The 25,154-nt window shown below is 43.2% G+C and overlaps 3 protein-coding genes across 7 annotated transcripts; 2 read left to right on the top strand and 1 right to left on the bottom strand.

The window, feature by feature from the left end:
* Positions 1-206: 206 nt before the first annotated feature.
* si:ch211-180a12.2 (uncharacterized) lies at positions 207-24,611 on the bottom strand. Of its 3 annotated transcripts, none has more exons than XM_061811138.1 (13): positions 24,519-24,611; positions 21,628-21,942; positions 10,984-11,277; positions 9,389-9,694; positions 8,321-8,431; positions 7,412-7,573; positions 4,228-4,458; positions 3,535-3,585; positions 2,554-2,808; positions 1,996-2,340; positions 979-1,239; positions 617-910; positions 207-468 (listed from the first exon to the last, which is right to left on the bottom strand). In XM_061811138.1, the coding sequence occupies exons 1-13, from the start codon at positions 24,568-24,570 to the stop codon at positions 440-442; spliced, it is 2,706 nt and encodes a 901-aa protein (XP_061667122.1). In that variant the 5' UTR covers positions 24,571-24,611; the 3' UTR covers positions 207-439. The 3 variants fall into 3 exon arrangements, with proteins under 3 accessions (XP_061667122.1, XP_061667121.1, XP_061667123.1); XM_061811137.1 differs by lacking the exon at positions 24,519-24,611 and adding an exon at positions 23,424-23,533 and having other exon boundaries at positions 208-468; XM_061811139.1 differs by lacking the exon at positions 24,519-24,611 and adding an exon at positions 23,403-23,475 and having other exon boundaries at positions 209-468.
* LOC133496037 (prostasin-like) lies at positions 12,957-15,206 on the top strand. Of its 2 annotated transcripts, none has more exons than XM_061811166.1 (6): positions 12,957-13,017; positions 13,318-13,335; positions 13,413-13,575; positions 13,933-14,030; positions 14,425-14,573; positions 14,674-15,206. In XM_061811166.1, exons 1-6 carry the CDS (start codon positions 12,963-12,965, stop codon positions 14,980-14,982), a joined length of 792 nt encoding a protein of 263 aa, XP_061667150.1. In that variant the 5' UTR covers positions 12,957-12,962; the 3' UTR covers positions 14,983-15,206. The 2 variants fall into 2 exon arrangements, with proteins under 2 accessions (XP_061667150.1, XP_061667151.1); XM_061811167.1 differs by having other exon boundaries at positions 13,762-14,030.
* Positions 15,921-19,998, top strand: LOC133496036 (prostasin-like). 2 transcript variants are annotated; one of them, XM_061811164.1, is made up of 6 exons: positions 15,921-16,038; positions 17,173-17,190; positions 17,268-17,418; positions 17,890-18,158; positions 19,123-19,196; positions 19,282-19,998. In XM_061811164.1, the coding sequence occupies exons 1-6, from the start codon at positions 15,987-15,989 to the stop codon at positions 19,588-19,590; spliced, it is 873 nt and encodes a 290-aa protein (XP_061667148.1). In that variant the 5' UTR covers positions 15,921-15,986; the 3' UTR covers positions 19,591-19,998. The 2 variants fall into 2 exon arrangements, with proteins under 2 accessions (XP_061667148.1, XP_061667149.1); XM_061811165.1 differs by lacking the exon at positions 17,173-17,190.
* Positions 24,612-25,154: the final 543 nt, after the last annotated feature.

The following is a 25,154-nucleotide window of genomic DNA, read 5'->3' as shown; positions in this document are numbered from 1 at the left end:
TTCAAACAACATCCTGTGTTTTGTGACGGCCGCGACGTCCAAATGAGATTAATTAAAAAGAAAAGAGAAGTCAAATTTGAAATAGGAAGTAAACAGTTTGACCGACATCAGCTTTGCTCGGTGACTCATTTGAATTCCTTTAAAACACGCACAAAAGAAAACAATAGTAAACTTATTTCCACCCCTAATTGAATTTTGATTTTATTTGCTGATTTTGAAAACACTGACATTGATTTTGTAATATATATTTGTACAAAAATACAGACATTTGCAAAAAAAAAAAAAAAATCAAACAGCTGGAGACAAAAATAAATAAACATTATTAGAAGCAACACCTTTCTTAATGACAAATACAAAAACTTTTACTTACTAAAAAGTATATAAAATATCTTTTTAATTGTTATATAATAATGTTTTTTTTCTTGTAACATTGGGAATTTCACATGGTTGATATTTCCTCATTGGGCTCTGAAAGAGAAGACGATATAAAGAAAACAAGAACAGTTTTGTTATAGATGTTTTTTTTAGGGCAAAAACAAAACAAATGCAATAAAATGCTTCAGTATTGCTGTAAAATTATATTTTTGGTCAACAAAGTGCTGTGCTGTGTTGTTACCTGTCCAACTTCTGTAAACGGGAAGTTTGAGCGCAGGGTGTTTGAGCTCCACAACAACCCTCAAACGAGTCCTCTCGCTTTCCTCGCTTCCCCTTGTCAAATTTACCCTGTTGATGTACAACGCTCCGGAGTCTTCCTCTCGCTCGTCGTCGTCGTCGACGTCGCCGCCGCTGCCGTCGTCCCCATCTGACGACTTGGTGTCTTCGCTTTTGCCGTCGTCGTTCTCGCCGTCCGATTTCTCGTCGATGTACGCGATACCGTCGGTTTCCGGGTCTGTGACAGCCGCTTTGGTTTCTGCGATGGAAACATCAAGGTCAGTCAGTACACTGTCAACCGGTCATACGAATCGGACGGATCGTTACTTAATCCGCGTCCGTTTCTCCGTTTGTCACGCCGCCTCGCCGCCCGCGTGGACCTCTCCAGCGCGCACACGCTTCTGAGCTCCCTCTGCCCGTCGTCTCCCAACTCCTCCGTCTCGCTGGACTCGAGCGGCGCGAGGGTGGTCCCGCCCGCTGTCCACAGTAGCTTGGCCTTGGGGTGACCCCCCTTCAAGAGCAGCGAGAATACACCCACTCCCTCGCTGCTCCAACACACCGAAATGGATGAAGGGATGCTGGGAGCAACTACAAGTGGAACACAGAATACATAAATAATAGACCCCGGAGGGCCGTTATGACTGAAACCATTAAAAAATATTTAACCGCCTCATCAAATTTACATATGAAATTTATTAACTCGTTTTGGAATCGGAAATCGAGAATAATTGTTGTTTGGGAACAGAAAAATGCTTGCAATATCTGAACGTTATCATTTGAGATATCCATCCATCCATTTTCTTTGCTGCTTATCCTCACGAGGGTTGTGGGTAGGTACTGGAGCCCATCCCAGCTGTCGACGGGCAGGAGGCGGTGCACACCCTGAACTGGTCGCCAGCCAATCGCAGGGCACATAAACACAAACAACCGCATTCACAATCAAATCACACCTAGGGGGAATTTACAGTGACCAATTACTTAATTATTGTTGCATGTTTTTGGGATGTGGGAGGAAACCGGCGTGCCCACCCGGAGAAAACCCACGCAGGCACGGGGAGAACATGGAAATTCCACACAGGCGGGGCCGGGATTGAACCCGGCACCTCAGAACTGTGAACTGTGTCTGCTTTTCCAGCTGAGCCCATGTGCCGCCCATTGATGATATGACAATTTGCAATTTTGGTACAGATTTGAACAAAAAACATGAAAGTTGATACATATGATTTGCCTTCGCGGGCCACATAAAATTATGCATTGGGCCGGATCTGGCCCCCAGGCCTTGAGTTTGACACCTATTACATAACGGTACAGAGAGAGAATGAAAAGTTATTGTTTCATTCTTACCGATGTCGATATTTCTCCAAAGTCTCTCAATGGGCTCATGCAGGGAAAGGTGCTCCACTCTGCATTTAATCCCCCCCCCTCGCTGTCTTTTCTCCCGGCTGTTGGCGGTCGTCAAGGTGGCCGTGGTCCTGTAGAGCTGGGGGAGAATTTCCACGGGGCCCCACAGCTCGCCGCCCGCCATCACCTCGTCCTCGCTGTCGTCGCGCTCGCCCCCCCGCGCCTTCAGCCAAGTGACCGTGACGTCGGGCGGGTAGAAATCGGTGATCTCGCACCCCAGCGTCAGCATCTGGTCGGACGCAGAGGCAGCGGACGAGATGTCGGACACGCGCGGCTGCTTGATGAAGCCTGCGTGGAATAAAGTGGGAGGCGTTAAGCGGAGCGTTACGATTCGGGGGGGGGGGGGGGGGTGTCTTTGCTTGGGGGCGCGCGGAACTTGAAACACCTCAAATGATTTTTTGTTCCCCATTGGAATGAATGGAAATGCCGTTAAATGCACCCTCCCCCCCCAAAAAAAAAAACACGGCAATTGTCACGTCATGCCCCTGTGACCTCGCTGACCTCTGGTCTCCCGCGTGACCGGCTGCTTGAGGGCGACGTGATGCACGCTGACCCACACTCTGGTGGCTCCCTGTTCGAGTTCACTTCGGGGCAGTTTGCACTGGCTGGAGGCGGAAAAGAAGCCATCGGAATCGGGTCGGGGGGAGGAGAGGGCCTGCGAAGCCACCGGGCTCAGCTCTCCCCCCTGGCAGAACCAGCGAAAGGTGATGACATCCGGGTGGAAATGGGACGCGCGCACGGTCATGCAGATGACCTCTGGAAAACACAAATTGCCTTTTAGATGAACGGTTTGGAACAGATTGGTTATTATACACTACTGTTGACAAGTTTGGCGGTCACTTCAAAATGTCCTTATTTTAAAAAGAAAAGCAGTGTGTGTGCTTTTTTGTTCTTCATAATTAACGCCTGCACTGCGCTGTACAATGTAATATATATGCAATATTTAATTTTACAATAACATCGTCCAGTGTATTTAAGCAGAAATAAAATTTATTTTCCCTCTTTTCACCTCTAAAGTCAAAATGTAATAAAAACAGGGCCAATTTCAATTGGAATGATTTAGTACATTTTTTCCTCTTGAACACAGGTGTCAAACATAAGGCCCAGGGGCCAGATCCAGCCCGCTGCATGATTTTACGCGGCCCGCGAAGGCAAATCATATGCATCAACTTTCTTGATTTTTGTTCTAATCTGTCCCAAAATTTCAAAATGTCATATCATTAATGATAATATATATTACAAGCACTTTTGTGTTACCAAACAACAATAGTTGAAAAACACATGACTCTCCATTTCTTATTCCAAAACGAGTTCATAAATTTCACATGTAAATTTGATGAGGTGGTTAAAGATTAAGACGAACCTTAACACGTGGCCCGCGACAAAAAAGAGTTTGACACACCTGCTCTAGAATGTTAAACTACAACACATTTGGGCCCCGTTAACGGTTGTGAGGTTTTTGATATCCTGTGCCTGCTTCACCTGAGTCATTCGGTGTCTCTGCCAGCTCAATTTCGGATACCTCCGGTGCAGCTAAAGACAATAAATAAATACAAAATTATTGGGATTCCTTCAGAAATCGGGATCCCCATGCCGCAAGCCGTAGCTCGGCATCCTGCAAAAACGTAAAAAAAAATTCCCGTATCATCTTAAGGATGTGAATACATACGTACATGAAGTGGCAGGCCCGAAATATTATTCCTCTGTACCTTAGCATTAATCAAATGAAATGCTCTGATCACAAAAACTCGACGTTCTTCCATGAATACAATTTTTTTTAAAAGGCATGTGATTTGATGAATAAAGTCCTATCCATCCATCCATCCATCCATTGTCTTTTGCCGCTTATCCTCACTAGCTGTCAACAGGCAGGAGGCGGGGTAGGCCCTGAACTGGTTGCCAGCCAATCACAGGGCACATCGAGACAAACAGCTGCACTCACAATTACACCTACGGGCAATTTAGAGTGTCCAATTAAGTGATTTGCTTTCTTTGGGATGTGGGAGGAAACCGGAGTGCAAATTCCACACAGGCGGGTCCGGGATTGAACCCGGGACCTCAGAACTGTGAGGTCGACGCTTTTCCGGCTGATCCACACTGTGCCTAAAGTCCTATTATTCTCCCAAAAAAATAATAATTTCAGCTTTTCCCCGTCACTCAATAAAAACTCCTTACACAGAACCGTAAACCTCTCCGAGGCTCTCTCCACCACAATCTTGTCTTTGCCGGCGTAGGACACCTGACACTTAAACACGGCTCCCTTGTGGATGGCGATCTGCGGGATGAAGGTGAGCGAGGAGATGAGCTGCTGGACGCCGCTTCCGGATGAGTGCAGAGGCCCCTGGGAGTGCAGCTTGTAGTAACCCATCTCTCCGCTGGAGGGAAGCAGAGGGCCCTTTTCCGGTGCTGGGGTGGTGAGAGTTAGGCCGTAGGGCAGATGGATGGTGGTTAGTGGGTTATAGAGGCAGTTAAAGTTTGTCCCTACATGAGGGCGATGTTAGCAAAATGAAGGTGGATAACAAGAGAGTGGACAATAAAGCACGTCAGTCACTTATATTAATACAAAACAACAATCATATTCACTTTCATTTGATTGCACACGTTACCCAACAGCAAGAGATGTGTATTAATCTAACCATTACTCATCCAAATAGGGCAAATTGAGAACAGATTATTCTTTTTTGGCAACGTCGACCCAGGAGCAGACAGGAAAGTAAAACAAAGCAAAATACAAAAAAAATAGAGAGAAAAAAAAAACATGTACACTGTATGGAAGCAAACATGCGCCACCGGGAATTGAATTTGAAATGCCACAGAAAACCGGATTTGAATTTGAAATGTAAAGTGATCACATTTTCAATATTTGTATTTCAGTGTAACTTTTCAGTGTTAACAGTTCAACCGGCTACAATTTGCTGTCTGAAATTCAGCGTCTGTGCCACCAGGAAGGGTTACTTCAGGTCAGGTCAGGTCAGGTCAGGTCAGGTCGCAGTTACGCTTCCTTAGTCACGTGACGTCACATACTAAGAAAGCGTAACTGGATTGGCTGGCTGTTTGGTTCTGACCCGGTGGCACAGATGCTGAATTTTAGACAGCGAATTGTAGCCGGTCGAATTGTTAACATTGAAAAGGTGCTCTAAATATGTACAGAATCCCTCGCAAACATTTGAAATGATAATATTGTGATGAATTGGGTGACTTTTATGATTTGTTGCAGAGTGCACCAGTTGTTTGGGGCAGAAAATTGACCAAAGATAGCGCAGACATCTGGAACAGAGAATGTGGGTCGTGGTATGGATGGTGAGCAAAGATAGGGCGGGGTCTTATCAATTATATTTATTCAGGGATGTTGTTTATCAACAGGGAGGACTTTATTTGTTCATATTTTTTTTTGTTGATAATCCGAACATGAACGGCATTTTACAGTTCACGTCAAATGAAACGGGAATTTACCACGGATCTCAAACGTACGGCTTTTGAGTTTGAGAAAAACTGATTCACGGCCTTAGCCATGGCTGTTTTGGTTCACAACACGTTTCATAAGAGCTCAGCAGGTTATTTTACGTATGTCAACAATGGTGCCAATGCACTGAGGTACTTAAAACCAGTTTTTCCTCACGGGCAAAAGAGTGGCGTCTATTTGATTGGAGCCTTTGTGTGAAGTGCATGACTAAGTTAGACACTATCGTATAAGTATTATGCTTGTTATTGTATTTTAGAAAATGACATTTCCCTAGTAGTTGCATGTAAATGATGAACGGCTGACGCCGCATTGTAAAAATGTAAAACTTAAACTTGGAGTTAGATCAATTTGTGAATTATTCCTTAGTTTGGGGATTACAATGTGAAAATGTGGAAGCGTGGCAAAACTGGGAGAAAATAGTAGCCTGATTCTCCTGAAGCTCGTGAACATTTGGAAGTGTGAATGGTGGGAAATGCGTTGAAAGATGAGGAATTGCGTTGAAAGTGTGATACAACTGCATCCGCAAAAGTTGAATTGAGGTAACCGGACAGTTCTTGTTCGTAGAAGACGTCTCACGTGCCAAAACGGGGAGCTTTTACAATGCTAAGAATGTTCTGAACGTTGTAAGTACTTAGACGGCTTAAAGGAATCGAAGCATGACAGCGTAAAATACCTCAAAAGGTGAACTTTATTTTTTTTTACTCTGTCGTTCACCTGTTTTTTATGTCTTGTGGAAGTATTAAATTGTGCAAAAACGTGGTCTGAAAAATGCAAACTCAAATGTCCTGAGTAATACTTTTAAAGGTCCGTTGTCGAGAAATGCTTGATTTTTAGTATCTTATTAATAAAAAAAAAAAAAAAAAAACGGCAGCCGGTATGGACCCATCTGTTTTTTCACCAAAAAACATGATGTTGATGCATATGGCTTTTTGTAACTCCCGCCATGAAAATCCTCTTGTGGGATTTGTTTTCGAGAAGAAGCAGGAAGTGACGTACAGGGCAGTAGCACACTCGAGCGGTCTCGTCTGTTTATACTAGTTTTACCTGCGGGAAGGTAGCTCGTTGTTCCTTCGTGTTAGCCAAAACGTCGGCTCGTTGTATTGCTGGATATTGTTCGAACATTCGGGAGGATGGATTCGCTCTTCATACTTTTCCAAAAGACCCGGTTCATCGTGAAAAATGGATTGCACGGGTGCAAAGGACAAGAGCTTCATGGGTTCCAAATGACAGGTAAATGAGTGTACAGCTACTAAAAAAAAAATAATAATTGGGGGGGGGCATAATCCGTAAATCAGGGGTGCTAAATGTGTCGATGTGCCACCCCGGCCGAAGCCGTGATCAATGGACGCGGAGCCGCCGGGCTGCGGTGACTGATCTCCGCAGCAGAAGTGGGTTGGACGGAGAGGCGGTTTGGCCGTGATCCGCATATCATCTAAATATGGCTCGAAACGATAGGGTAATATTGCCCCGGTCACTTCACTCGGTTGTGAGATGTTCTCTTCTTTGAAAAGAGCTTCCGTGTCAGAAGGGGCGTGTTCGTCTCCCATAGTAGGTGCCACAGCGTGTTTTCAATGGCGAATGTCCCAGTGTGACATCACAGGCAGTAGATGCACCCAATATGGCGACCACTTGAATGTCGAATGGATGACGCGCTCTCCGCTCATATTTATTCTTTCGTATAGACATTGAAGTGAATAATGTTATACATATTTTTCATTACAATATCTATTTTAGGATGTTTATAGGCATGACATTTGACCTTTAAGTTTGAATTGGTACTGAGGTGTGGAAGGACAAAACAAAAGTAGGCAGAATAATAAAGTTAAAGAATTTTTTCCACATTCACGCGGTACATATGTTGCACAAAAAGCGAGCTCTCCTCGTGGGAACGCCTACCTGTCAAGGAGGTGTCGGAGATCGGCGTGTCGTTGAGGAACCACGCGGTCTGGACTCGGTCCACCCTCCTGCCTTCAATGCTCACGCTCACCCTGCCCTTTTGGCCCACGACGACGCGGGGAGGGAGGATGATTCCCGACACCGCCAGGGATTTCTGTTTTTCTGCTCAACAGAGAGGAGAATGGAGACACGACATATGAGGGAGTTTAGTGAGGAGATTTTCAAGCAAGGTGCGCCAGCGACAGATAGCGATAGGCACAATAATTAAATGATCTTCCCTTCGATGGAAGAAGAAATCAATGAGTCGCTATTCACACAAAACGATAAGTTAGTATCAGGCACAGATTTCACACTTGGTCTCTTTGTGAGTAAATTGAGATGAGATATATTATTTAAGGACAAATTTAAAGTATTAAAAAAAATGCAAAGCTCCATAATGGAATCCCATTTCAATAAGTAAAAAAAAATATATATATATCAAACAAACATAGAACAGCAATATCTGAGAAAAGACAAATTTGGTTTAAACTGGGCATTTAGAAAAAGGAAAGAAAAGATAATTATCATTAATCATGATTCAGTCTCTCAAAATTACGAAAGAGGATCTCATAATTTCTTACCTTTTTTTTTGACATTTCTTAAATGTCCACTTTCTGTTTGTAAAAAAATGAGATTTTTTCTAATCGTAATAAAGAAACACTGATTTTTTCATCATTATTATTTTAACATTATTCCATAAATTGACCTATAGTGTAATGAACTGGTTTGAGCAGGTTTCCCAAACATAAAGGTGATGGGCCCACCCTCACGTCCTTACTTCAATTTGTGGTCCTCAGCGAAAGAGTTTAAACATCACTGTTATGTTTATACATATTTCCAAGATAACAATATCATTAAGGCTTGCCTCACCGTCCCTTCGCCTCCAAGAAAAGCCGAAGCACAACAGGAAGACGAGCACCAAGGAAATGCACATCATTGCCACGGATGCCTTAGCAGATTTAGTGAGCACTGGCGCCTCATCTGAGGAAGAACACGACATACCAATGAAAAAAAAATATTCTCCAACTAATTCAGACTAAAGAAGAAAACTTGATTTCATTTCTAGCCACATTGTTAACATGCGGTAAATTGAAGTAACAAGCACCTTTTTTGATGAGCCCTTGCAGAAATCAAGATATGTGGGTTCCAATGATGTGCCACGACTACTCGTGCAAAAAAGTACTGAAAAACTTTGACGTGTGCATTCAAAAGTTTATTGATGGTTAAATTTAAGATTACCTGGAAAAGTTGTACTGAATTTATGCTACCACGTAGCTTTAGCTTAGGAAAAGGCTAACAAACAATACAAAACGCCACAGACATACTAATGGTTAGGCTCAATAGTTGGGCTTTTCCATCCATCCATTTTCTTTGGCGCTTATCCTCACGAGGGTCACGGGGAGTGCTGGAGCCTATCCCGGCTGTCAAAGGGCAGGAGGCGGGGTACACCGTGAACTGGTTGCCAGCCAATCACAGGGCACATAGAGACAACCAGCTGTACTCGCAATCACACCTCGGGGCAATTTAGAGTGTCCAATTAATGTTGTATGTTTTTGGGATGTGGGAGGAAACCGGAGTGGCAGACACGGAGAGAACATGCAAACTCCACAACAGGCGGGGCCGGGTTCGAACCCAGGACTGTGAGCCCAATGCTATACCAGTTGATCCACTGTTCCGCATAGTTCGGCTTTTATAAGCAACAAAAGGTTGTGTAACACATTAAGGGAGAAAATAGCACAGACGTGTTGAACCTCTACAAAAAAAAAAAAAAAAACAACGATTACTTCGTTTTACAGAGTTACTTACAGTAGGTGCACAAGAACAATGAAGTTTAAAGTTACGACCTTTGTACCGAACAAATTTAATTGGTATCTCAAGCCACTACCTTGTGTTGTCAAATAATGGACATTCTATACTTTGTGAAATCCAAAACGTCACCTTGGGGATCCAGTTCTTCCAGGTGCGCCGAGGCCCGGGCCGGCCGCACGACGCCAGGCTGGTTGACGGCGCACTCCACCTCCCCGCCTCTCCACCTCTGCTCATGGCTTAAAGTCATGTAGCGCGTGGTTCTGAAGGTCCCATCCGGATTCTGCTCGGTGCCCGGCGTCTCTTGGAGGACCGTCCCGTTTTGCAGCCAGGATACGGACACCTCCTCCGGGTAGAAGCTCTCCAGGTGGCAGTAGAGGGTGAGAGGACTGTTGCGGGAGGGCGAGGGGATGGCTGAGAGTCTGACAGTCGGGGAGTCTGTGGAGAGGGGATGAATGTCTCGTGAAAGAGCATGGATCAATCCGTTTATTTATTACATAGCGACAATTTTCCATAGCGTTGGAAAGTTTCCCCTCTAAATTTACAGCCATGTGAATTAGCTCGAATGTAGTGGACATTTGCAAATGACAGCTTTGTATCTTACTCACCCCACCCTGCCAGAAATATATTTTAGCTTCATAATTAAAAAAAAAAAAAAAAAAAAAAAACACATTTATAAAGTGAAAAGTTACTTTTGAACGTGTGTAATGTGTAGATATAAAAATCAAAAAGTGTTAACAAAAGTGCCCAATTTAAAATCCTAAAAATAAAAGTACAGGCATATAATAAAAGTCTTGCAAATGTGGGCGTGTCCTGTGACCAAACCACACCCTCTCAACTTTCAACTGTCAATCAAATATGTCTACTATCCATCCATCCATCCATCCATCCATTTTCTACCTGCAAAATCTTGTACCTTGAAATAACTACGCTTCAGCACTCTAAAGGCCGCCACACTGGCCCAAAGCCCCCAGTCCACGCATTTGTTGTCAAGAATTTTTGTTCCCACCTTCTCGTTTTTTCTGTTTTTCTTTGCATGACGTGCACACACTCACAGCTAGCAACGAGGCCGACTAGTAGAATATTCTAGAGCGTTATCACGATTCTGTGTTTGACAGCCATTGTCTGTACCTTGCATGTAAGGCAGGGGTGTCAAACTCATTTTTGTTGCGGGCCACATTGTACATGTAGTTTCCCTCAGAGGGCCGTTGTGGCTGCGAAACCATTAAAAAATCTTTAAGAACCCCCTCATCGTATTTACACATGAAATTTATGAACTAGATTTGAAATCAGAAATAAAGGGTAATGGCTTGTAAAGTCTCGACATTATCATTTATGATAGGAGCATTTGAAATTTTGGTACAGATTTGAAAAAAAAAAAAAATCATGGGAGTTGATGCACATGATTTGCCTCCGCGGGGCACATAAAATCATGCGGCAGGCCGGATCTGGACCCTGGGCCTTGAGTTTGACACCTGTGATGTAACATTGTTTATTCTATTTTTGGCATGCTGCAAATACCTTGAATGATAAGGATTGAGTGTCATGTTAAAATGTACACATGCAGTTACAAAATCCTTTATCAGAAAGAGAAATTGCTATTTTCAAACAAAAAAAACATTTAATACTACAAAAGTGACTTTTGCGTTCAGATTTGTTCAAAGCTACCAAATGACAGTTTCGTGGTTTGAATAGTTTAAAAAAAAACACACACAAAAAGCACTCACAGGTTATGTTGAGCTGAAAATGGACCTCTTGGTTGGTGCCATTGTGGGTCACTTTGCAGCCGAAAGTCACGTTCTGGTCCCCTCGAGATGGGTAGTAGGTCAGGTTGGCAGTGGCTGCGTAGAAGCCCTCGGGGGTCTTGTCACCATCAAGCTGGGCGGTGGGCTGAATGACTCGGTCGTCTCTGGTCCAGGTGAAAGACACAGGCGGCGGGTAAAAGCCATCCGCGTGGCATTTGAGCTGGCTCTCGGCCTCCAACGCCATCCATTGTTGTGGTACTGACACAGATGGGGAAGCTTTGGAGGAGAAAGGGGAAAAAAAAGGCACATTCAGTAATAACACGCATGAATATCAGATAAAATATTTATTTTGTCAGCTCTAGAAGTCGGCTATATGGAACGGTTCATAGTCCCCCTGCCACCGCCATCCTTCAATGTCAGAATGATTTTTTTTCGTGGTGATGAGCAGTGTGGGTTTGCGCCAAACGTGATTTTTGCAAATATGCCCAATCTTGCTTTCATCGGACCATTACAAGTTCTCAGAGTAAATTTTCAAAATGCGGCCGAGCATGAATATTTTTGTTTGTAAGAAAACGCGTCCGTCTTGCCAAGCTACCCAAAGAGATTCTTGTCGCATCCTTATCAAACAGTATTTGTCAGAAATTCTTGCATATAGCTGTTGACCTCTCGGAAACCTGGTTGACCAATTTTTTTCCCCCGTCTTTTCATAAATTTTGGCCTCAGAAACGTTTTTGCAGCCTTTTCCCGACTGACACCTTTGAAGAATGAGACTTCTCTGATACAATTGGTCTATCCATCCATCCATTATCTCTACCGCTTATCCTCACCAGGGTGCTGGAACCTCTCCCGGCTGTCAAAGGGGCAGGAGGCAGGGTAAACCCTGAATTGGTCGCTAGCCAATCGCAGAGCACATGGAGACAAACAGCCGCACTCACTTCACTTTTTTTTTTTCACACTTTCGAGTCTCCAATGAATGCATGTTTTTGGGATGTGGGAGGACATGCAAACTCCACACAGGCGGGTCCGGGATTGAACCCGGGACCTCAGAACTGTGAGGCCAATGCTTTACCAGCTGAGCCACCGTGCCCCCCACAGTCGGTCTAATTTTTAAATATTACAAAAACCTGGCATGGGGTATTCGGTCCCCGTACGACCGGTGCCAGAGTTTGGTCCGCATTGCTGGCAGCAAGTCGCACTTATTTCCGGTGAGGAGTCTGGCCTTTGTCACCTATTCTGTTGGGGTCCGGTTTGCCGGCCTCAGTATTGCAACTCTGCTTTTTACAAATGATGTGGTTCTTTTGGTTTCATCAAGCCGTGATCTCCAATTGGTACTGGAAGTCATTAATAAAAAAATTCAAAACTTCGAAAGAAGAGAAAATCACAAACGAAGTGGCTGGGGCATCTGATCCAGAGGCGTCCCCGGTGAGGTGTTCCGGGCTTGTCCCACCGGAAAGAGACCCCAGGGACGACCCAGGATACTCTGGAGAGACTATGTCTCTCAGCTGGCCGAGGAACACTTTGGGATCCCTCCGGAAGAGGTGGAAGAAGTGGCCGGGGAAAGGGAAGTCTGGGTATCCCTGCTGAAGCGACTTCCCTCGTGACTCGAGCCGGAAAAGCAGTAGAAGATGGACGGCTGGACGGATGAGGAAAAATCACTGTTCACAATGGTCTTAAGAGCATATGGGGCCAAGGTCAGCAGCTACACACTATCAAGACCAGTAGGTCCTCATTCCGATGTTTAGCTTGTGAAATAGGATGGCTTTTCAAAAACGCATCACTGAGAAAACACAAGCTGGAAGGATGAGATACCTTTCCCTCCATAGTGACGCAGCACAAATGGTATATAGCAGCCACAATGCAAACAAGGATTATAAAATCTGGTTTTATAGGAGTGGCTACTGTATAAATAGATACACAGGGACAGCATAACGAAAACTGCGAAGGTACTTCTGCACTTGAACATGACGCCGAGGACAACGTGGGCTCTCCTGCTGGGTGTCATCCTGACGATTCGAGGTGAAGTTTTAAAAGCGACTGTGTCTTGTTTCTGTTTTCAGATTGAGAATGCTCATTTGGAGAATATTGTTGGATTCGCTGTTGACATGCCCGTTTGTGTGCGCTACAGTTCCTTTGGAAATATTGCACGACACAAAGGAAATTATCATAATGACCATTTTTTCCCGTTTATTTTTCATATACTCCCCTTCATATATTTATTGCTGTACTATTGATTCATTTAATTAACTTAATCATGGTTCGGCACACGCGGTTAGAGATTAATAATTCCAATTCTTTTATTATCTCTCCTTCCTATAGGTGACTCGCAAGCTCAGGGTAGGTTCTGCAGTTTGCTTCATCGTGATAATCCGAGCACACAGGAACCATTAACGCGTTGTTTCCGCTCCCCCCAGAGTGCGGAACGGCACCACTAAACTCGAGGATAGTCGGAGGCGACGATGCCCCGGCGGGCGCGTGGCCCTGGCAAGTCAGCATGCACTGGAGGGGGGCTCACATCTGCGGTGGGAACGTAATCAGCCGGGAATGGGTGCTCACGGCGGCCCACTGCATTCCCAGGTAAAGCAACCTTTGCGCCACTTCCGCATAAATCCATTGGTAGAGACGGCAGAGATGAAATTAGCTTCCAGAAGAACTGGAGAATTGGAAAAGGCAAAATTTTCTAAAAACAGTGAAAAATTCAACTAATTTCCCCAAAAGTCTAAATAAAGTTCTGTCACCAAACCCCCCACCCCCACAATGTAGCCTTGACCCTAGTCCTTGGCTCCTGTACTTTGGAAAACAAAATCAGAGCACCACGAGTCCCAATGAGGTCAACCGCACCGTGGCCCGGATCATCATTCATCCCGATTACGACAATGAGACCCTGCAAAACGACGTCACTCTCATGAGGCTGAGCAGCCCCCTCGTTTTCAGCGACTACATCCGACCCGTCTGCATGGCGAGCAACTCCAGCGCTTTCAACAACGGCACCAGGTGCTGGGGCACCGGATGGGGCAGACTGTCGGCTGACGGTGAGGATTGAAAATGAAATCTCTCTAGTATGGCTTCCGTGGTTGACACGTCAAAGAGACGAGTGTTGGAAACAAATATCCAAAAAATGACCAGTTATATAAAACAAGTCTTCAAAATTTGGGGAAAAAAAGTGCCTCCGCTCTTAAACTCCATTAAATCATAATTACATGTTAGAGCTGTGAAAATATATCTGCTCAAAGCCTTCAATGCCTGGAAAATATCCTGTGTCAAAGGGGCTTTTCTACGCCGTGACCGTGAGGAGGTCTCCAGTAAAGCGGCCACGCCGGTCCCAAGTACTGACTGAAACGTCAGACATTTTATCCGCTGTTCCACTTTCTCTGTGACGCGCACACAATCAGGGCTGAAAGGTTTTTTTTTCACTTTTCCACGCAGAGCCAAATGAGGCCTTTGAAAGGCTGCAAGAGGTTGAGATTCCAATCATTGGAAACCGGCAATGCGCCTGCAGCTACACCTTGGTGGAAAATGTAAACGTCACCAGCAATATGATATGCGCCGGGGAGGAGAACAGAGGAATATGCCAGGTTCATGCCTTGTCATTCTGTTTGCCGTTATATTTGGTTACGGCGGTCGGATTCATCTGTTCACCTCAACATTTTGTCTTTTTAAATCGTTTCTTTTCAGGGCGATTCAGGTGGGCCGGTGCAATGTCGGCAAGGATCGACGTGGATCCTGGCAGGCGTCGCCAGTTTTGGCGTGCCTTGCGCCCTCAGGTTTTTCCCTGAGGTCTTTGTTCGCGTGTCGTTTTACCAAAATTGGATTACTGCGCAAGCGGCGGGGGCCGATATTAGCTTTGTGACCTTCACCTCGACCGGTCCTGACCAAGACGACAATTTCGTGTGCCCACTCACAGACACCTCGTCAGCGCCTCTTTCTAGTCTTAGCATCTTGCTCTTCCTGCTGTGCATTCAGGCTTTACAAGCGCATTTATAATACCAAGTACCTCATCATATGATGGAAAATTGTAATTTGAATTTCTCTACAACATTTTATCCCAGTGATTCCATTCCACACTCATATGAGCGAACAACCAATCTCAATATGAACACTCATATTAATGTCACTGTGAAGGTTCACAACAGTTCCCATTTTATTTTGAATAACCATTGAATCATAACTGCGCTGGTTACTTAGTGAGTCATGGTCTTGAAATAAAGAACAAGTACAGTAATTAACTGATGACTACAATTTTAATCCGGTAATTTGTGTGTAATTCATTGTTCATTTATCATGCCCTTAATAATTAAGTGGGCAAAAAATCTTTCTTGCATTTGCTTAAATGTTGCTGTCGACCTTTCGGCTTCCCGTATTTTCATCCATTTTGGTTTCAGAAATGATTTTGCATCCTTTTACTGATACCTTTGAACACTGAGACTTCTCTGATACTGTTGTTTTAATTTTTAAATATTACAAAAACCTGGCACAGGGTGTTCGGTCCCCGTACGACCGGTGGCAAGAGTTTGCTACGCTTTGCCGGCGGTAAGTCACACTCATTTCCGCCGAGGGTTGGACTCTGCCAAGGCTGGCCTTTGTCACTGATTCTGTTCAGAACTTTTATGGACAGAATTTCTAGGCATAGCTGAGGCGTAGAAGGGGTCCGGTTTGCTGGCCTCAGTGTTGCACCTCTGCTTTTTTCCCAAAACAAAAAAAAAAATCTAAATTTTGAAAGGAAAGAAAAATCTCTGTTCACGATGGTCAAAGAGCATATGGGGTCAAGACTATCAAGACCAGTCGGGGCGCATTCCAATCACTGAAAAAACACAAGCTATAAGGATGACATACTTTTGCCTCCATCGTGACACAGCACAAATTTTGCGGCACGCCAAAATGAAGGTGTATTATAAAAGCTAGTTTTATAGGAGTGGCCACTGTATAAAAAGATACACGAGGGCAGCACAGCGAAAACAGCGAAGGCAGTTCTGCACTTGAAAAACAGGATGCCGAGGACAACGTGGGCTCTCCTGCTGGGTGTCATCCTCACGTTTCAAGGTGAAGCCTTAAACACGACTGTAACATTCGTCTCTTTGCAGATTGAGAAGGCTCATTTTAAGAATGTTGTTGATGTACGTTGTCGACATGTCCTTTTGCATGCGCTACGGTTCCCTCAGAAATATTGCACGACACAAGGGAAATTATTCCAACCACCATTTGAGAATTTAAAAAAAAAAGTTGCATGAAAGTGATTTTTTTTTCATTTTTCAGATATTCCCCTTTGCCCAACCCCCAAAAATTGTCATGTTAAGATATTTATTGCTGTTCTATTGATTAATTTAATTAACTTAATCATGGTTCAGATCACAAAGGAGGACAACCTGGATTGATCGGGAGTACGGTAATCCCTCGTTTTCCGCTGTTAATTGGTACCAGACCCACCCGCGAAAAGTGAAAAACCGCAAAGTAGTGGTAAATGCCGTTTTGTTTCTTGTTTTTTTGTTGCTTCATAGGTCGTTGTGGTCTTACTGGGGATGCTGCATTATACCCTATCAATGCACCTTCCTGCTACAGCACTGTACAAATATATATTGTTTCAATTTTTTTTTAAATATAACATTTTTTTTGCTTCATTGGTTGATGTTGTCACACCGGTGATGGCGCATGAGTACATAGCTATTTGGCAATTTTTATTTTTTTTTAAAGTGGGGAAGTGGCTCAGAAATCTGCAATGCACTGGATCCGCGATAGGTGATCCGCAAAGTGGAGAAGGTTTACTGTATTAGTTATATATTATTTATTTTTGTTCAAGAAAAATAAACATGGGAATTTAGACACTACCTTTCCGCAAGTGGGATGAAAATAAAGTCACATCATTTGGTGTGATGGTTGAAATTTAACGAGAAATCTGATTTTAGATGTTTGCACAAAGCACTACACCCTGGATTGATCACCACTATTATTTATGTATGATTTATTCCACCCCACCCTGCTCCCCACCCAAAAAAAAAACATTGAATGAAGTAGTTAGACGTTACATTTCCCCGATTGTGATAAAAATAAAGTCATATCATTTGCTACGATGGTTGAAATTTAACCAAAGATACAATTTTAGATATTTGAACACAATTATCACGCGCCCCGAGATGATAAAAAAAATCCAATTATTGTCTTTTCCTCTGCTTCCTGTAGGCGACTCGCAAGCTCAGGGTAGGTTCTGCACTTTGCTTCGTCACGACAATCAGCGTGTACTGGAACCATTAACACGTTGTTTACGCTCTCCCCAGAGAGTGGAACGGCAGGGAAAGTCAGGAGTGGCAGCCCCCCGCCGGGCGCGTGGGCCTGGCAAGTCAGCATTCACCGGGGTGGGGTCCACGTATGCGGTGGGAACGTAATCAGCCAGGAATGGGTGCTCACGACGGCCAGCTGCATTCCCAGGTACCCACATAGTACCCACACTCTCTACTTATTGAGTACAGATACGTGCTTAAATAAAAAATAAAAAAAAAATCCAACTGATTTAAAGTTTAAAAAAAATGAAAAATTACAGACTGAAATGTTTGTAAGTCCAATTGTATACTGGACCAGATAAAATGGCGTTATGGTTTTCCGGCCCTTGCGCACGACAATGCGTCTCTGGGTTTAGCATGAATAATTATATCCATGAAAAGATAAAAGAGTACATCCTCACAATTCATTTATTTAGGCATCGTGTATGGTCCGCGCCTAAAAATGTCATCAAATTACAATTGATGGAATTATTTGAAAAGTCTCTTTGTAAAAAAACACTGAAACACATCAAGACTAGTCTTGAGAAACAAGAAAAAGTCATGAAATAAGAAATGTATTTCTTATTTTAAAGTTCTGTCACCCCCCCCCCCTCTCCCCACACACACACATAAAATGTAGCATTGACCCTCGTCCTTGGGTCCTGTACTTTGGAAGACAAAATCAGAGTACCACGAGTCCCAATGAGGTCAACCGCACCGTGGCCAAGATCATCATTCATCCCGATTACGACAATGAGACCCTGGAAAACAACTTCGCCCTCATGGGGCTGAGCAGCCCCCTCGTTTTCAACAACTACATCCAACCCGTCTGCATGGCGAGCAGATCCAGCACTTTTAACAATGGCACCGTGTGCCGGGCCATGGCATGGAGGAGACTGTCAGCTGATGGTGAGTATTAAAGATAAAATCTGACACATCAGAGACGAGTGTTGTTAACAAACCAGCCTAAATTTAAAAATGATTAATAAAAATTAATTTCCGACCTATAAGCCGTGACTTTTTTTTTTTTTCACACGCTTTCAACCCCGTGGCTAATTTGTGCATTTTTTTCTAATCGCCGCAAGGGAGCACTCGAGCGGAAAAGGTAAGAGTGAGACCGGCGGAATATATGTGCCGAGGAAGTGGCTTTTACCACTATGTTTTTTTTTTTTTACTGGCCCTTTAGTGCTTTCCTGGCGTGTTGCTGGTGTGTTACTGCCGTGTCTCCGTGATTTTTGACCGGTATGTTTTTTTTTTTAACTGGGCATGTTAAGCGCCGCGCTAGCGTTAGCGTCACGCTAGGGTGTTGCTACTGCGTTAATGCCGCGTCTCAGTGATTTAGGTTTTTTTTCTTTTTATAACCGGCCCTGTTTGTGCTGGGCTACCGTCTTGCTACTGTGTAGCTGCCGCGACTGGTTTTTTTTTTTACTGTGTTGATGCTATGTTAAGCTAAGCTAAGGTATTAAAACTCTTTGTGTACTGTCTTTGTAAATATCTCGTTTTAATGTGGGTTTCAATGTGGGCACTTGCAGCTTTTACACAGGTGGGCTTATGAATGTACCAAATGGTATTTCCTTTCCAAATGAACTGGATGAGGCTTATAACCAGGTGTGCTCTGTAGGCCGCAAATGACGGTAATTACACGTTGGAGCAGTGAAAATATATCTGCTCAAAGCCTTTGGTGGCTGGAATATATCCCGTGTCATAAGGGTTTTTCCACGCCGTGACCATGAGGCGCTCTACATTAAAGTGGCCACGCCGGTCCCAAGTACTGACTGAAACGTCAGACATTTTATCTGCGGTTCCTCTTCCACTTTCTCTCTGTGACGTACACACAATCGGGGCTGAAAGGTCTTTTCACTTCTCCTTGCAGAGCCACCTGAGGCCATTGAAAGGCTGCAAGAGGTTGAGATCTGCGCCAGCGACGAGAACAGAATATTATGCCAGGTTCATATCTTGTCACTGCCGTTGCATTTTGTTACGGCGGTCGGATTCACCTCAACATTTTGTCTTTTTAAACGTTTCTTTTTAGGATTATTCAGGTGGGGCAGTGCATTGTCAAGAAGGCCCAATTTGGATCCTGACAGGCGTCTTCAGTTTCAGCTCAACTTGCGACAGCGGGCTTTTCCCTGACGCCTTTGCTCGTGTGTCGGTTGACCAGGATTGGATTACAAACAGAGCGGCGGGGGCCGACTTTTGCTTCAGGACCGTCACCTCGACCGGTCCTGACCAAGACGACAATTTCGTGTGCCCACTCGCAGAAACCTCGTCAGCACCTGTTTCTAGTCTTAGCATTTTGCTCTCCCTGCTGTGCATTCAGGCTTTACAAGTGACATTATGATTCTGACTACAGTCATTTCCGGCCTACAAGCCGCGACTTTTTCCACACGCTTTCAACCCTGCGATCTATGCGGTGATGTGGCGCTAGCATTAAAGTCTTTCTGTTTACCGAGGCTTATAACAAGGTGTGCTACGTGGGTCGGGAATTACGGTACCTCATGATAACATGGAACATTGTATTTTGAATTTCTTGCCATTAGATTTTGCCCTATTGATTCCATTCCTCACTCAAATGCGTGGACCACCAATGTTAATATGAAGACTCATATTATCAACGCTGTGAAGGAATCACATCACTGTTTTACACTTCCCATTCTATTTAGAGTAACTACTGAATCATAATTGCGCTGGTTACTTAATGTCTTGAAATAAAGAACAAGTACAGTCATTACCTGATGACTACAATCTTAATCCGATATTTTGTGTGGAATTCATTGTTCATATTATCATGTCCTTAATAATTAAAGGAGAAATAAATCTCATGACACTAATATCTTTTAGCTTGAAATGACAAAAAAAACCCTCCAAAAGACGTCCCAAAAAGTATTCATAAAACTAGATTCTTGTAGACGTTACTGGGATTTTTAGAATGCGAGAACAAATTGTTTATCCAAAATATGGAGATGAATAATACTGAAAATCTTACATCCATTTTTAAAAACAGATATAATCTGACACAACTCATTACTTTAACATCTTTGAACTATTTCTTAAAATAACAAAGATAATCACAGGGCTAGTCCGTCTAAACCTAACCCTTGAAGACTTGACACCCTTTAGACAATTGTCATTACGCTGGACTATTGTTCAATTAGGATTCGAACTTGATGACTAGATCAAAGGATGAAAATAAATAAAGGCGAGCTCTTACGTCCTCTCAGGCAAGTAAAAAGTCAAGAATATCATTAACCGGTTTGCTTTTCTAATGATTTGAACGCCATAATTACCTCTGTTAATAAACACTCCCAAAGCATGTTGCTGGCGTTTGCGCCAAACGTGATTTTCGCAAATATCTCCAATCATGCTTTCGTCGGACCATTACAAGTTCCCGGGGTAAATTTGCAAAATGCGTCCGAACTTGAACGTTTTTTTTTGCCTGTTAGGTAAGGCTTGCTTCAGTCTTGCTCTCTTGTCTCTGATTTCGTACAAATCGGTTTTCGAAGGAAAATTTTGAGATTTTTTCCGGCATTCGGACGTCCCGACCAGCTGACCCACGACGATTTGTTATTGTGCTTCCCGGAAGGTGCTCAAAAGACGGCGGAAACAGTCTACATTAGATTCTTACGTACTTTCTGTGCAAATAAAAAAACAGTTTGTCTGTCCCCCTCCCCCCTCATTATTGCTTGTTTAAAGTTATTCTTCACTTTTGTTGCTAAGAAAAGGTTTACAAGGCTGGGGGCCGAGTCGCTACAGATACAGCAATGCACTCCCAGCCTTGTGTACTCTACTATTAAAGCATACATTTAAAGCAAAAAAATAAATATATTTCTTAAATTATTTAATTATATAAAGTATTTAAAGTATACATGTATTTCTACTATGCGTTCTATTATCAGGAAAAGCTAAAAAATATATACATATTTTTTGGCTTGGAACGCATTATTTCATTTTCCATTCATTGTAATGGGAAAACGTGCTTTGATTTTCGAATGTCTCGGTTTTCAACCGGCCTTCTGGAACGGATTGTGTTCGAGAACCGAGGCACCACTGTACTTATCAACCGAGACCTGCCAGAAATTCTTGCATCTCCTTAAATGTTGCTGTCGACCTTTCAGCAGCCCTCATTTTCATCCATTTTTTGGTCTCAGAAATTATTTTGCATCCTTTTACTGACGCCTTTTACTATTTTTTTACTGATGCCTTTGAACATTGAGATTCCTCTGATGGTGTCGGTCCAACTCTTAAATATGACAAAAAGCTGCCATTTTGAACAGGTTCAATGGACATACTGTTTCAGTGCACTGTTGGGATATCGTAAAAGTGATTAAAAAAAAAAAAAAAAAAATCACAAAAAATAAAGAAAGCCCCGTTGACCTACCGATGACACTGAGCGTAACCATGCTTGAGTGCAGCGCCGAGGAGTTGTAGCGGACTGTGCATTCGTACACCCCCTGCAGGCTCAGGCCGACACGGAGGACGGTCAGCGAAAAGTCTCCGTTGCGGAAAAGGCCCGTGGTCCAAACGAAGCCGTCTTTTATCTGCGCCGTCGCATTCTTGAACGAGGCCACGGCTGAGCCGTTGCTCGCCCAGTTGGCTTCCAGCGGAGCGTCGTCCACGTCGTCCAACTTCAGGGTCACGTTGCAGGGGAGGCTGGCATTCGTATTCAGTCTGGCTTGGATGTCAGCGGAGAACACTGTGTGTGTGTGGACAAAGAACATTTTTGCAAAAAGTCAAGCACGATGTATGCAAGAAAAGAACATTTAGCAGTGGTATTGTACTGATTTGATGGGAAATATTCTTTCACATTATTGAAACGATACTTACATTTTTAATTTTTAGTCTCATTTAATAAATGATGCCATGTTTGGCAACAAATTATACAACTATGAAGCACAAGTACACTCATTTCTTTATTAGGTACACTCGCCAATGCTAGAATTACCTTTAAAACAAATCAAATGATCAAGAATATAATATAATATGAATACACACACACACACGGAGTATATGCATTGGTAACCAAAATAATAGAAACACCTCAGTCTCACGCTGTGCACTTTTACACCACTCCAAACACAATCGTAACAATAATCACTAGTTAAATGAATATTTCTCTGACACTTACCATTGTTATGTTTCTAAAGGAAAACTTAAGTGTACCCAGCGAATGAATATCAACAAAAGCATAATGCAAAACAACATATTTAAGAGTGTGCTAGTTAAACACAGCACAAGCTCCACTAACTACATTTCACAATTTCTTGGAATTTTCCAGGTTCTTTCTTTTCATCCGTGCGCTTAATACACAAGTACAAGTATTCACTCTTCCTGACTGTGAGCTTAATTAGTAACCAGCCCAATAAATACCTGTCAGCAAACATAAAAGCGTGCAGTGGAAAAGTTTAAATACCCCGTGACCTAATTGTTGCCCAATATATAACAACCAAGTGACAGCTGAGCGTTGAATGACTATTGCTGCACATGTTTTGACAGGCATGCACTTAACCACAAATACTTAACCAGACAATCAAAGTCTTTTCCGACTCATTAAACACCAAGCCAAACGTGATATTTACATCCCCGTAACATTATAGCATCATCATTATGAGCAGAACTTTGACAGCTCGCGCATTGCGTTACTTTCTACAGCAGTGTCTTGAAATACAAGTAAATGATGCTTTTAGTGACTTCCAAGACGTTAAGAGTTACTTGGCGGTTTTTTAATTTTTATTTTTGCTTTGAATTACGAGCAATAATGTGAGAAGACACTTTGGTGGTAGTGAACGCCACAAAAAAAAAAAACAAACCAAAAAAAAAACTCGTTTTACAACAACCGGCAGTTTGTGAGAAACTGAAGAATACCCCCGACCCCTCACCCCCACAAAGGGTCGTTTTTGGCAATTTCAATTAAGATTTGCTGCGTACAACAAAGCCAATTACACGTTGCGTTTTTAAAATAATGTCTTATATCAGTTTGGCTTAATGCTAGCATACGAAAACACTAAAAACAAGCTAGCGAATAGCATTACTGTCGTGGTTTGGTAAGCCTTTTAGCAAATAGTGCAGCAAAATATGAATAAAACGATATAACACAAGTCGCATGAAAATATTATTCATCATTTGAGAAAAATTGTACATATTACAGCATCTTACTTAGTCAGTTATGACTCAAACCTTTCTTCGTGTCCATGTCTGTGCTACACTGCCCCCGCGTGGCCAAGGTGCGCACAACCAAAATAAACTTCATCCGTCAATCAATTTTATTTGCCGCTTATCCTCACGAGGATCACGGGGAGTGCTGGAGCCTATCCCAGATTTCAACGGGCAGGAGGCGGGGCACACCCTGGACTGGTTGCCACCCAATCGCAGCCACATAGAGACAAACAGCCGCACTCACAATCACACCTAGGGGCAATTTAGTGTCCAAGAAATGTTGCATGTTTTTTTTTTTTTTTTTTTTTGGGGGGGGGACCGGAGTCCCCGGAGAAAACCCACGCAGGCACGGGGAGAACATGCAAACTCCACACGGGCGGTTGGAATTGAACCCGGGACCTCAGAACTGTGAGGCCACCGTGCCACCCAAAATAAACTTCAAATCACAAATGTCGCAGAAACTGTTCTTTACACTCCATTTCACTGTCACTACTGCATGTTTTTTTTTTCTGAAGTGCAAATGATATTTTCTTATAAAAGCGCATTACATTTTCACCTTAAAAAAAAAAATTGAAGCACGATTGTGATACTGTACAGTACTCAATAATGAAACAAAAGTACTTTGTATAAATTGAATGCCAGCAAGTTATTTTGTTGCTTCTGAAATCATATAAATGTTCATTTTTGATTCATCAAATATACCATTAGGCATAAATCACATTTGCATAATAAACCAAAGTAGAGATGATGCTAAAGCAACACATTTATTAGTGCAATATGGAACTAATAAGATACATTTCCTTAACCTGAAATTATCTGCAAGTTCAAGGTCATTTTTTTTTTTACACCCCAATGAGCCAAACATCCATCTTTTTCCCTTTTCCCATCCAAAACAATCCGGGTTTCAATTTCAAGCAAAACCTGATCCCATACGTGAAAGACTTTTACCACACTGTTTATTGCCATCGGATAAACGCTAAAGCTACAAAAGAATTAGCGTTAGGAATGCTTCGTATGCAGAAAACTCAATTCTTCTGATGTCAGACGTTACCTGGTCACTCCAGTGCGGTACAGTAGAGCAACAACGCAGCCTTTGTGCGAGGACACAATACTCACCATTGTTTACGAGGTGCAGCAAGACCACATAGACGAGGACTTTACACTGCATGGCCGGGCTTGTCTTGAGAACAGCTCCTTATCATCGGGCCTTGTTCCTGTCTTATATAGCGCTGTTAGGTGACAGGGGGGTGGGCTTGACCCGCCACATTGGAAATAAGAAATATAGTCCCTCCGGGCAAAAAAAAAAAAAAAAAAGACAGCCGGTGATATGTGTACATGTGGTACGGCGCGAAGAAGGGAAGATGTGCAGCCCGGGCGCAGAAAGCGCTCACTTAAAATTCACCGTGGCTCCTGGCCAAGGTTTTGGGCCTACTTTACATTGGTGCAGTGTTGTCGCGGACAAAACGTAATCCCGCTGAGCTTATGTGGGCAAACACTCTTGCAAGACTGCAACTCCTTTTGTATCTTGTGTTACTTTTGGACCCCAACCCCTCCCAAAAAGAAAAAGAAAAAAAAAAAATAGAGAAATTCTTTGTTTGTATCGGATCGCTCCGAGAATGAGGTTTGACGAGCCCGATGAACACGTTTAAACGGAACGGCGTTTTATGACGTGTGAAATGTTCATTAAGTCTCACCTCGATTTTATATATAGAGAGCACTTAAAAAAACATGCCTGCAAGTAAAACAACAAGC

Source organism: Syngnathoides biaculeatus, chromosome 22, assembly GCF_019802595.1.
Source record: "Syngnathoides biaculeatus isolate LvHL_M chromosome 22, ASM1980259v1, whole genome shotgun sequence".
Taxonomy (NCBI): domain Eukaryota; kingdom Metazoa; phylum Chordata; class Actinopteri; order Syngnathiformes; family Syngnathidae; genus Syngnathoides; species Syngnathoides biaculeatus.
This window is presented reverse-complemented; position numbering and strand designations above follow the sequence as displayed.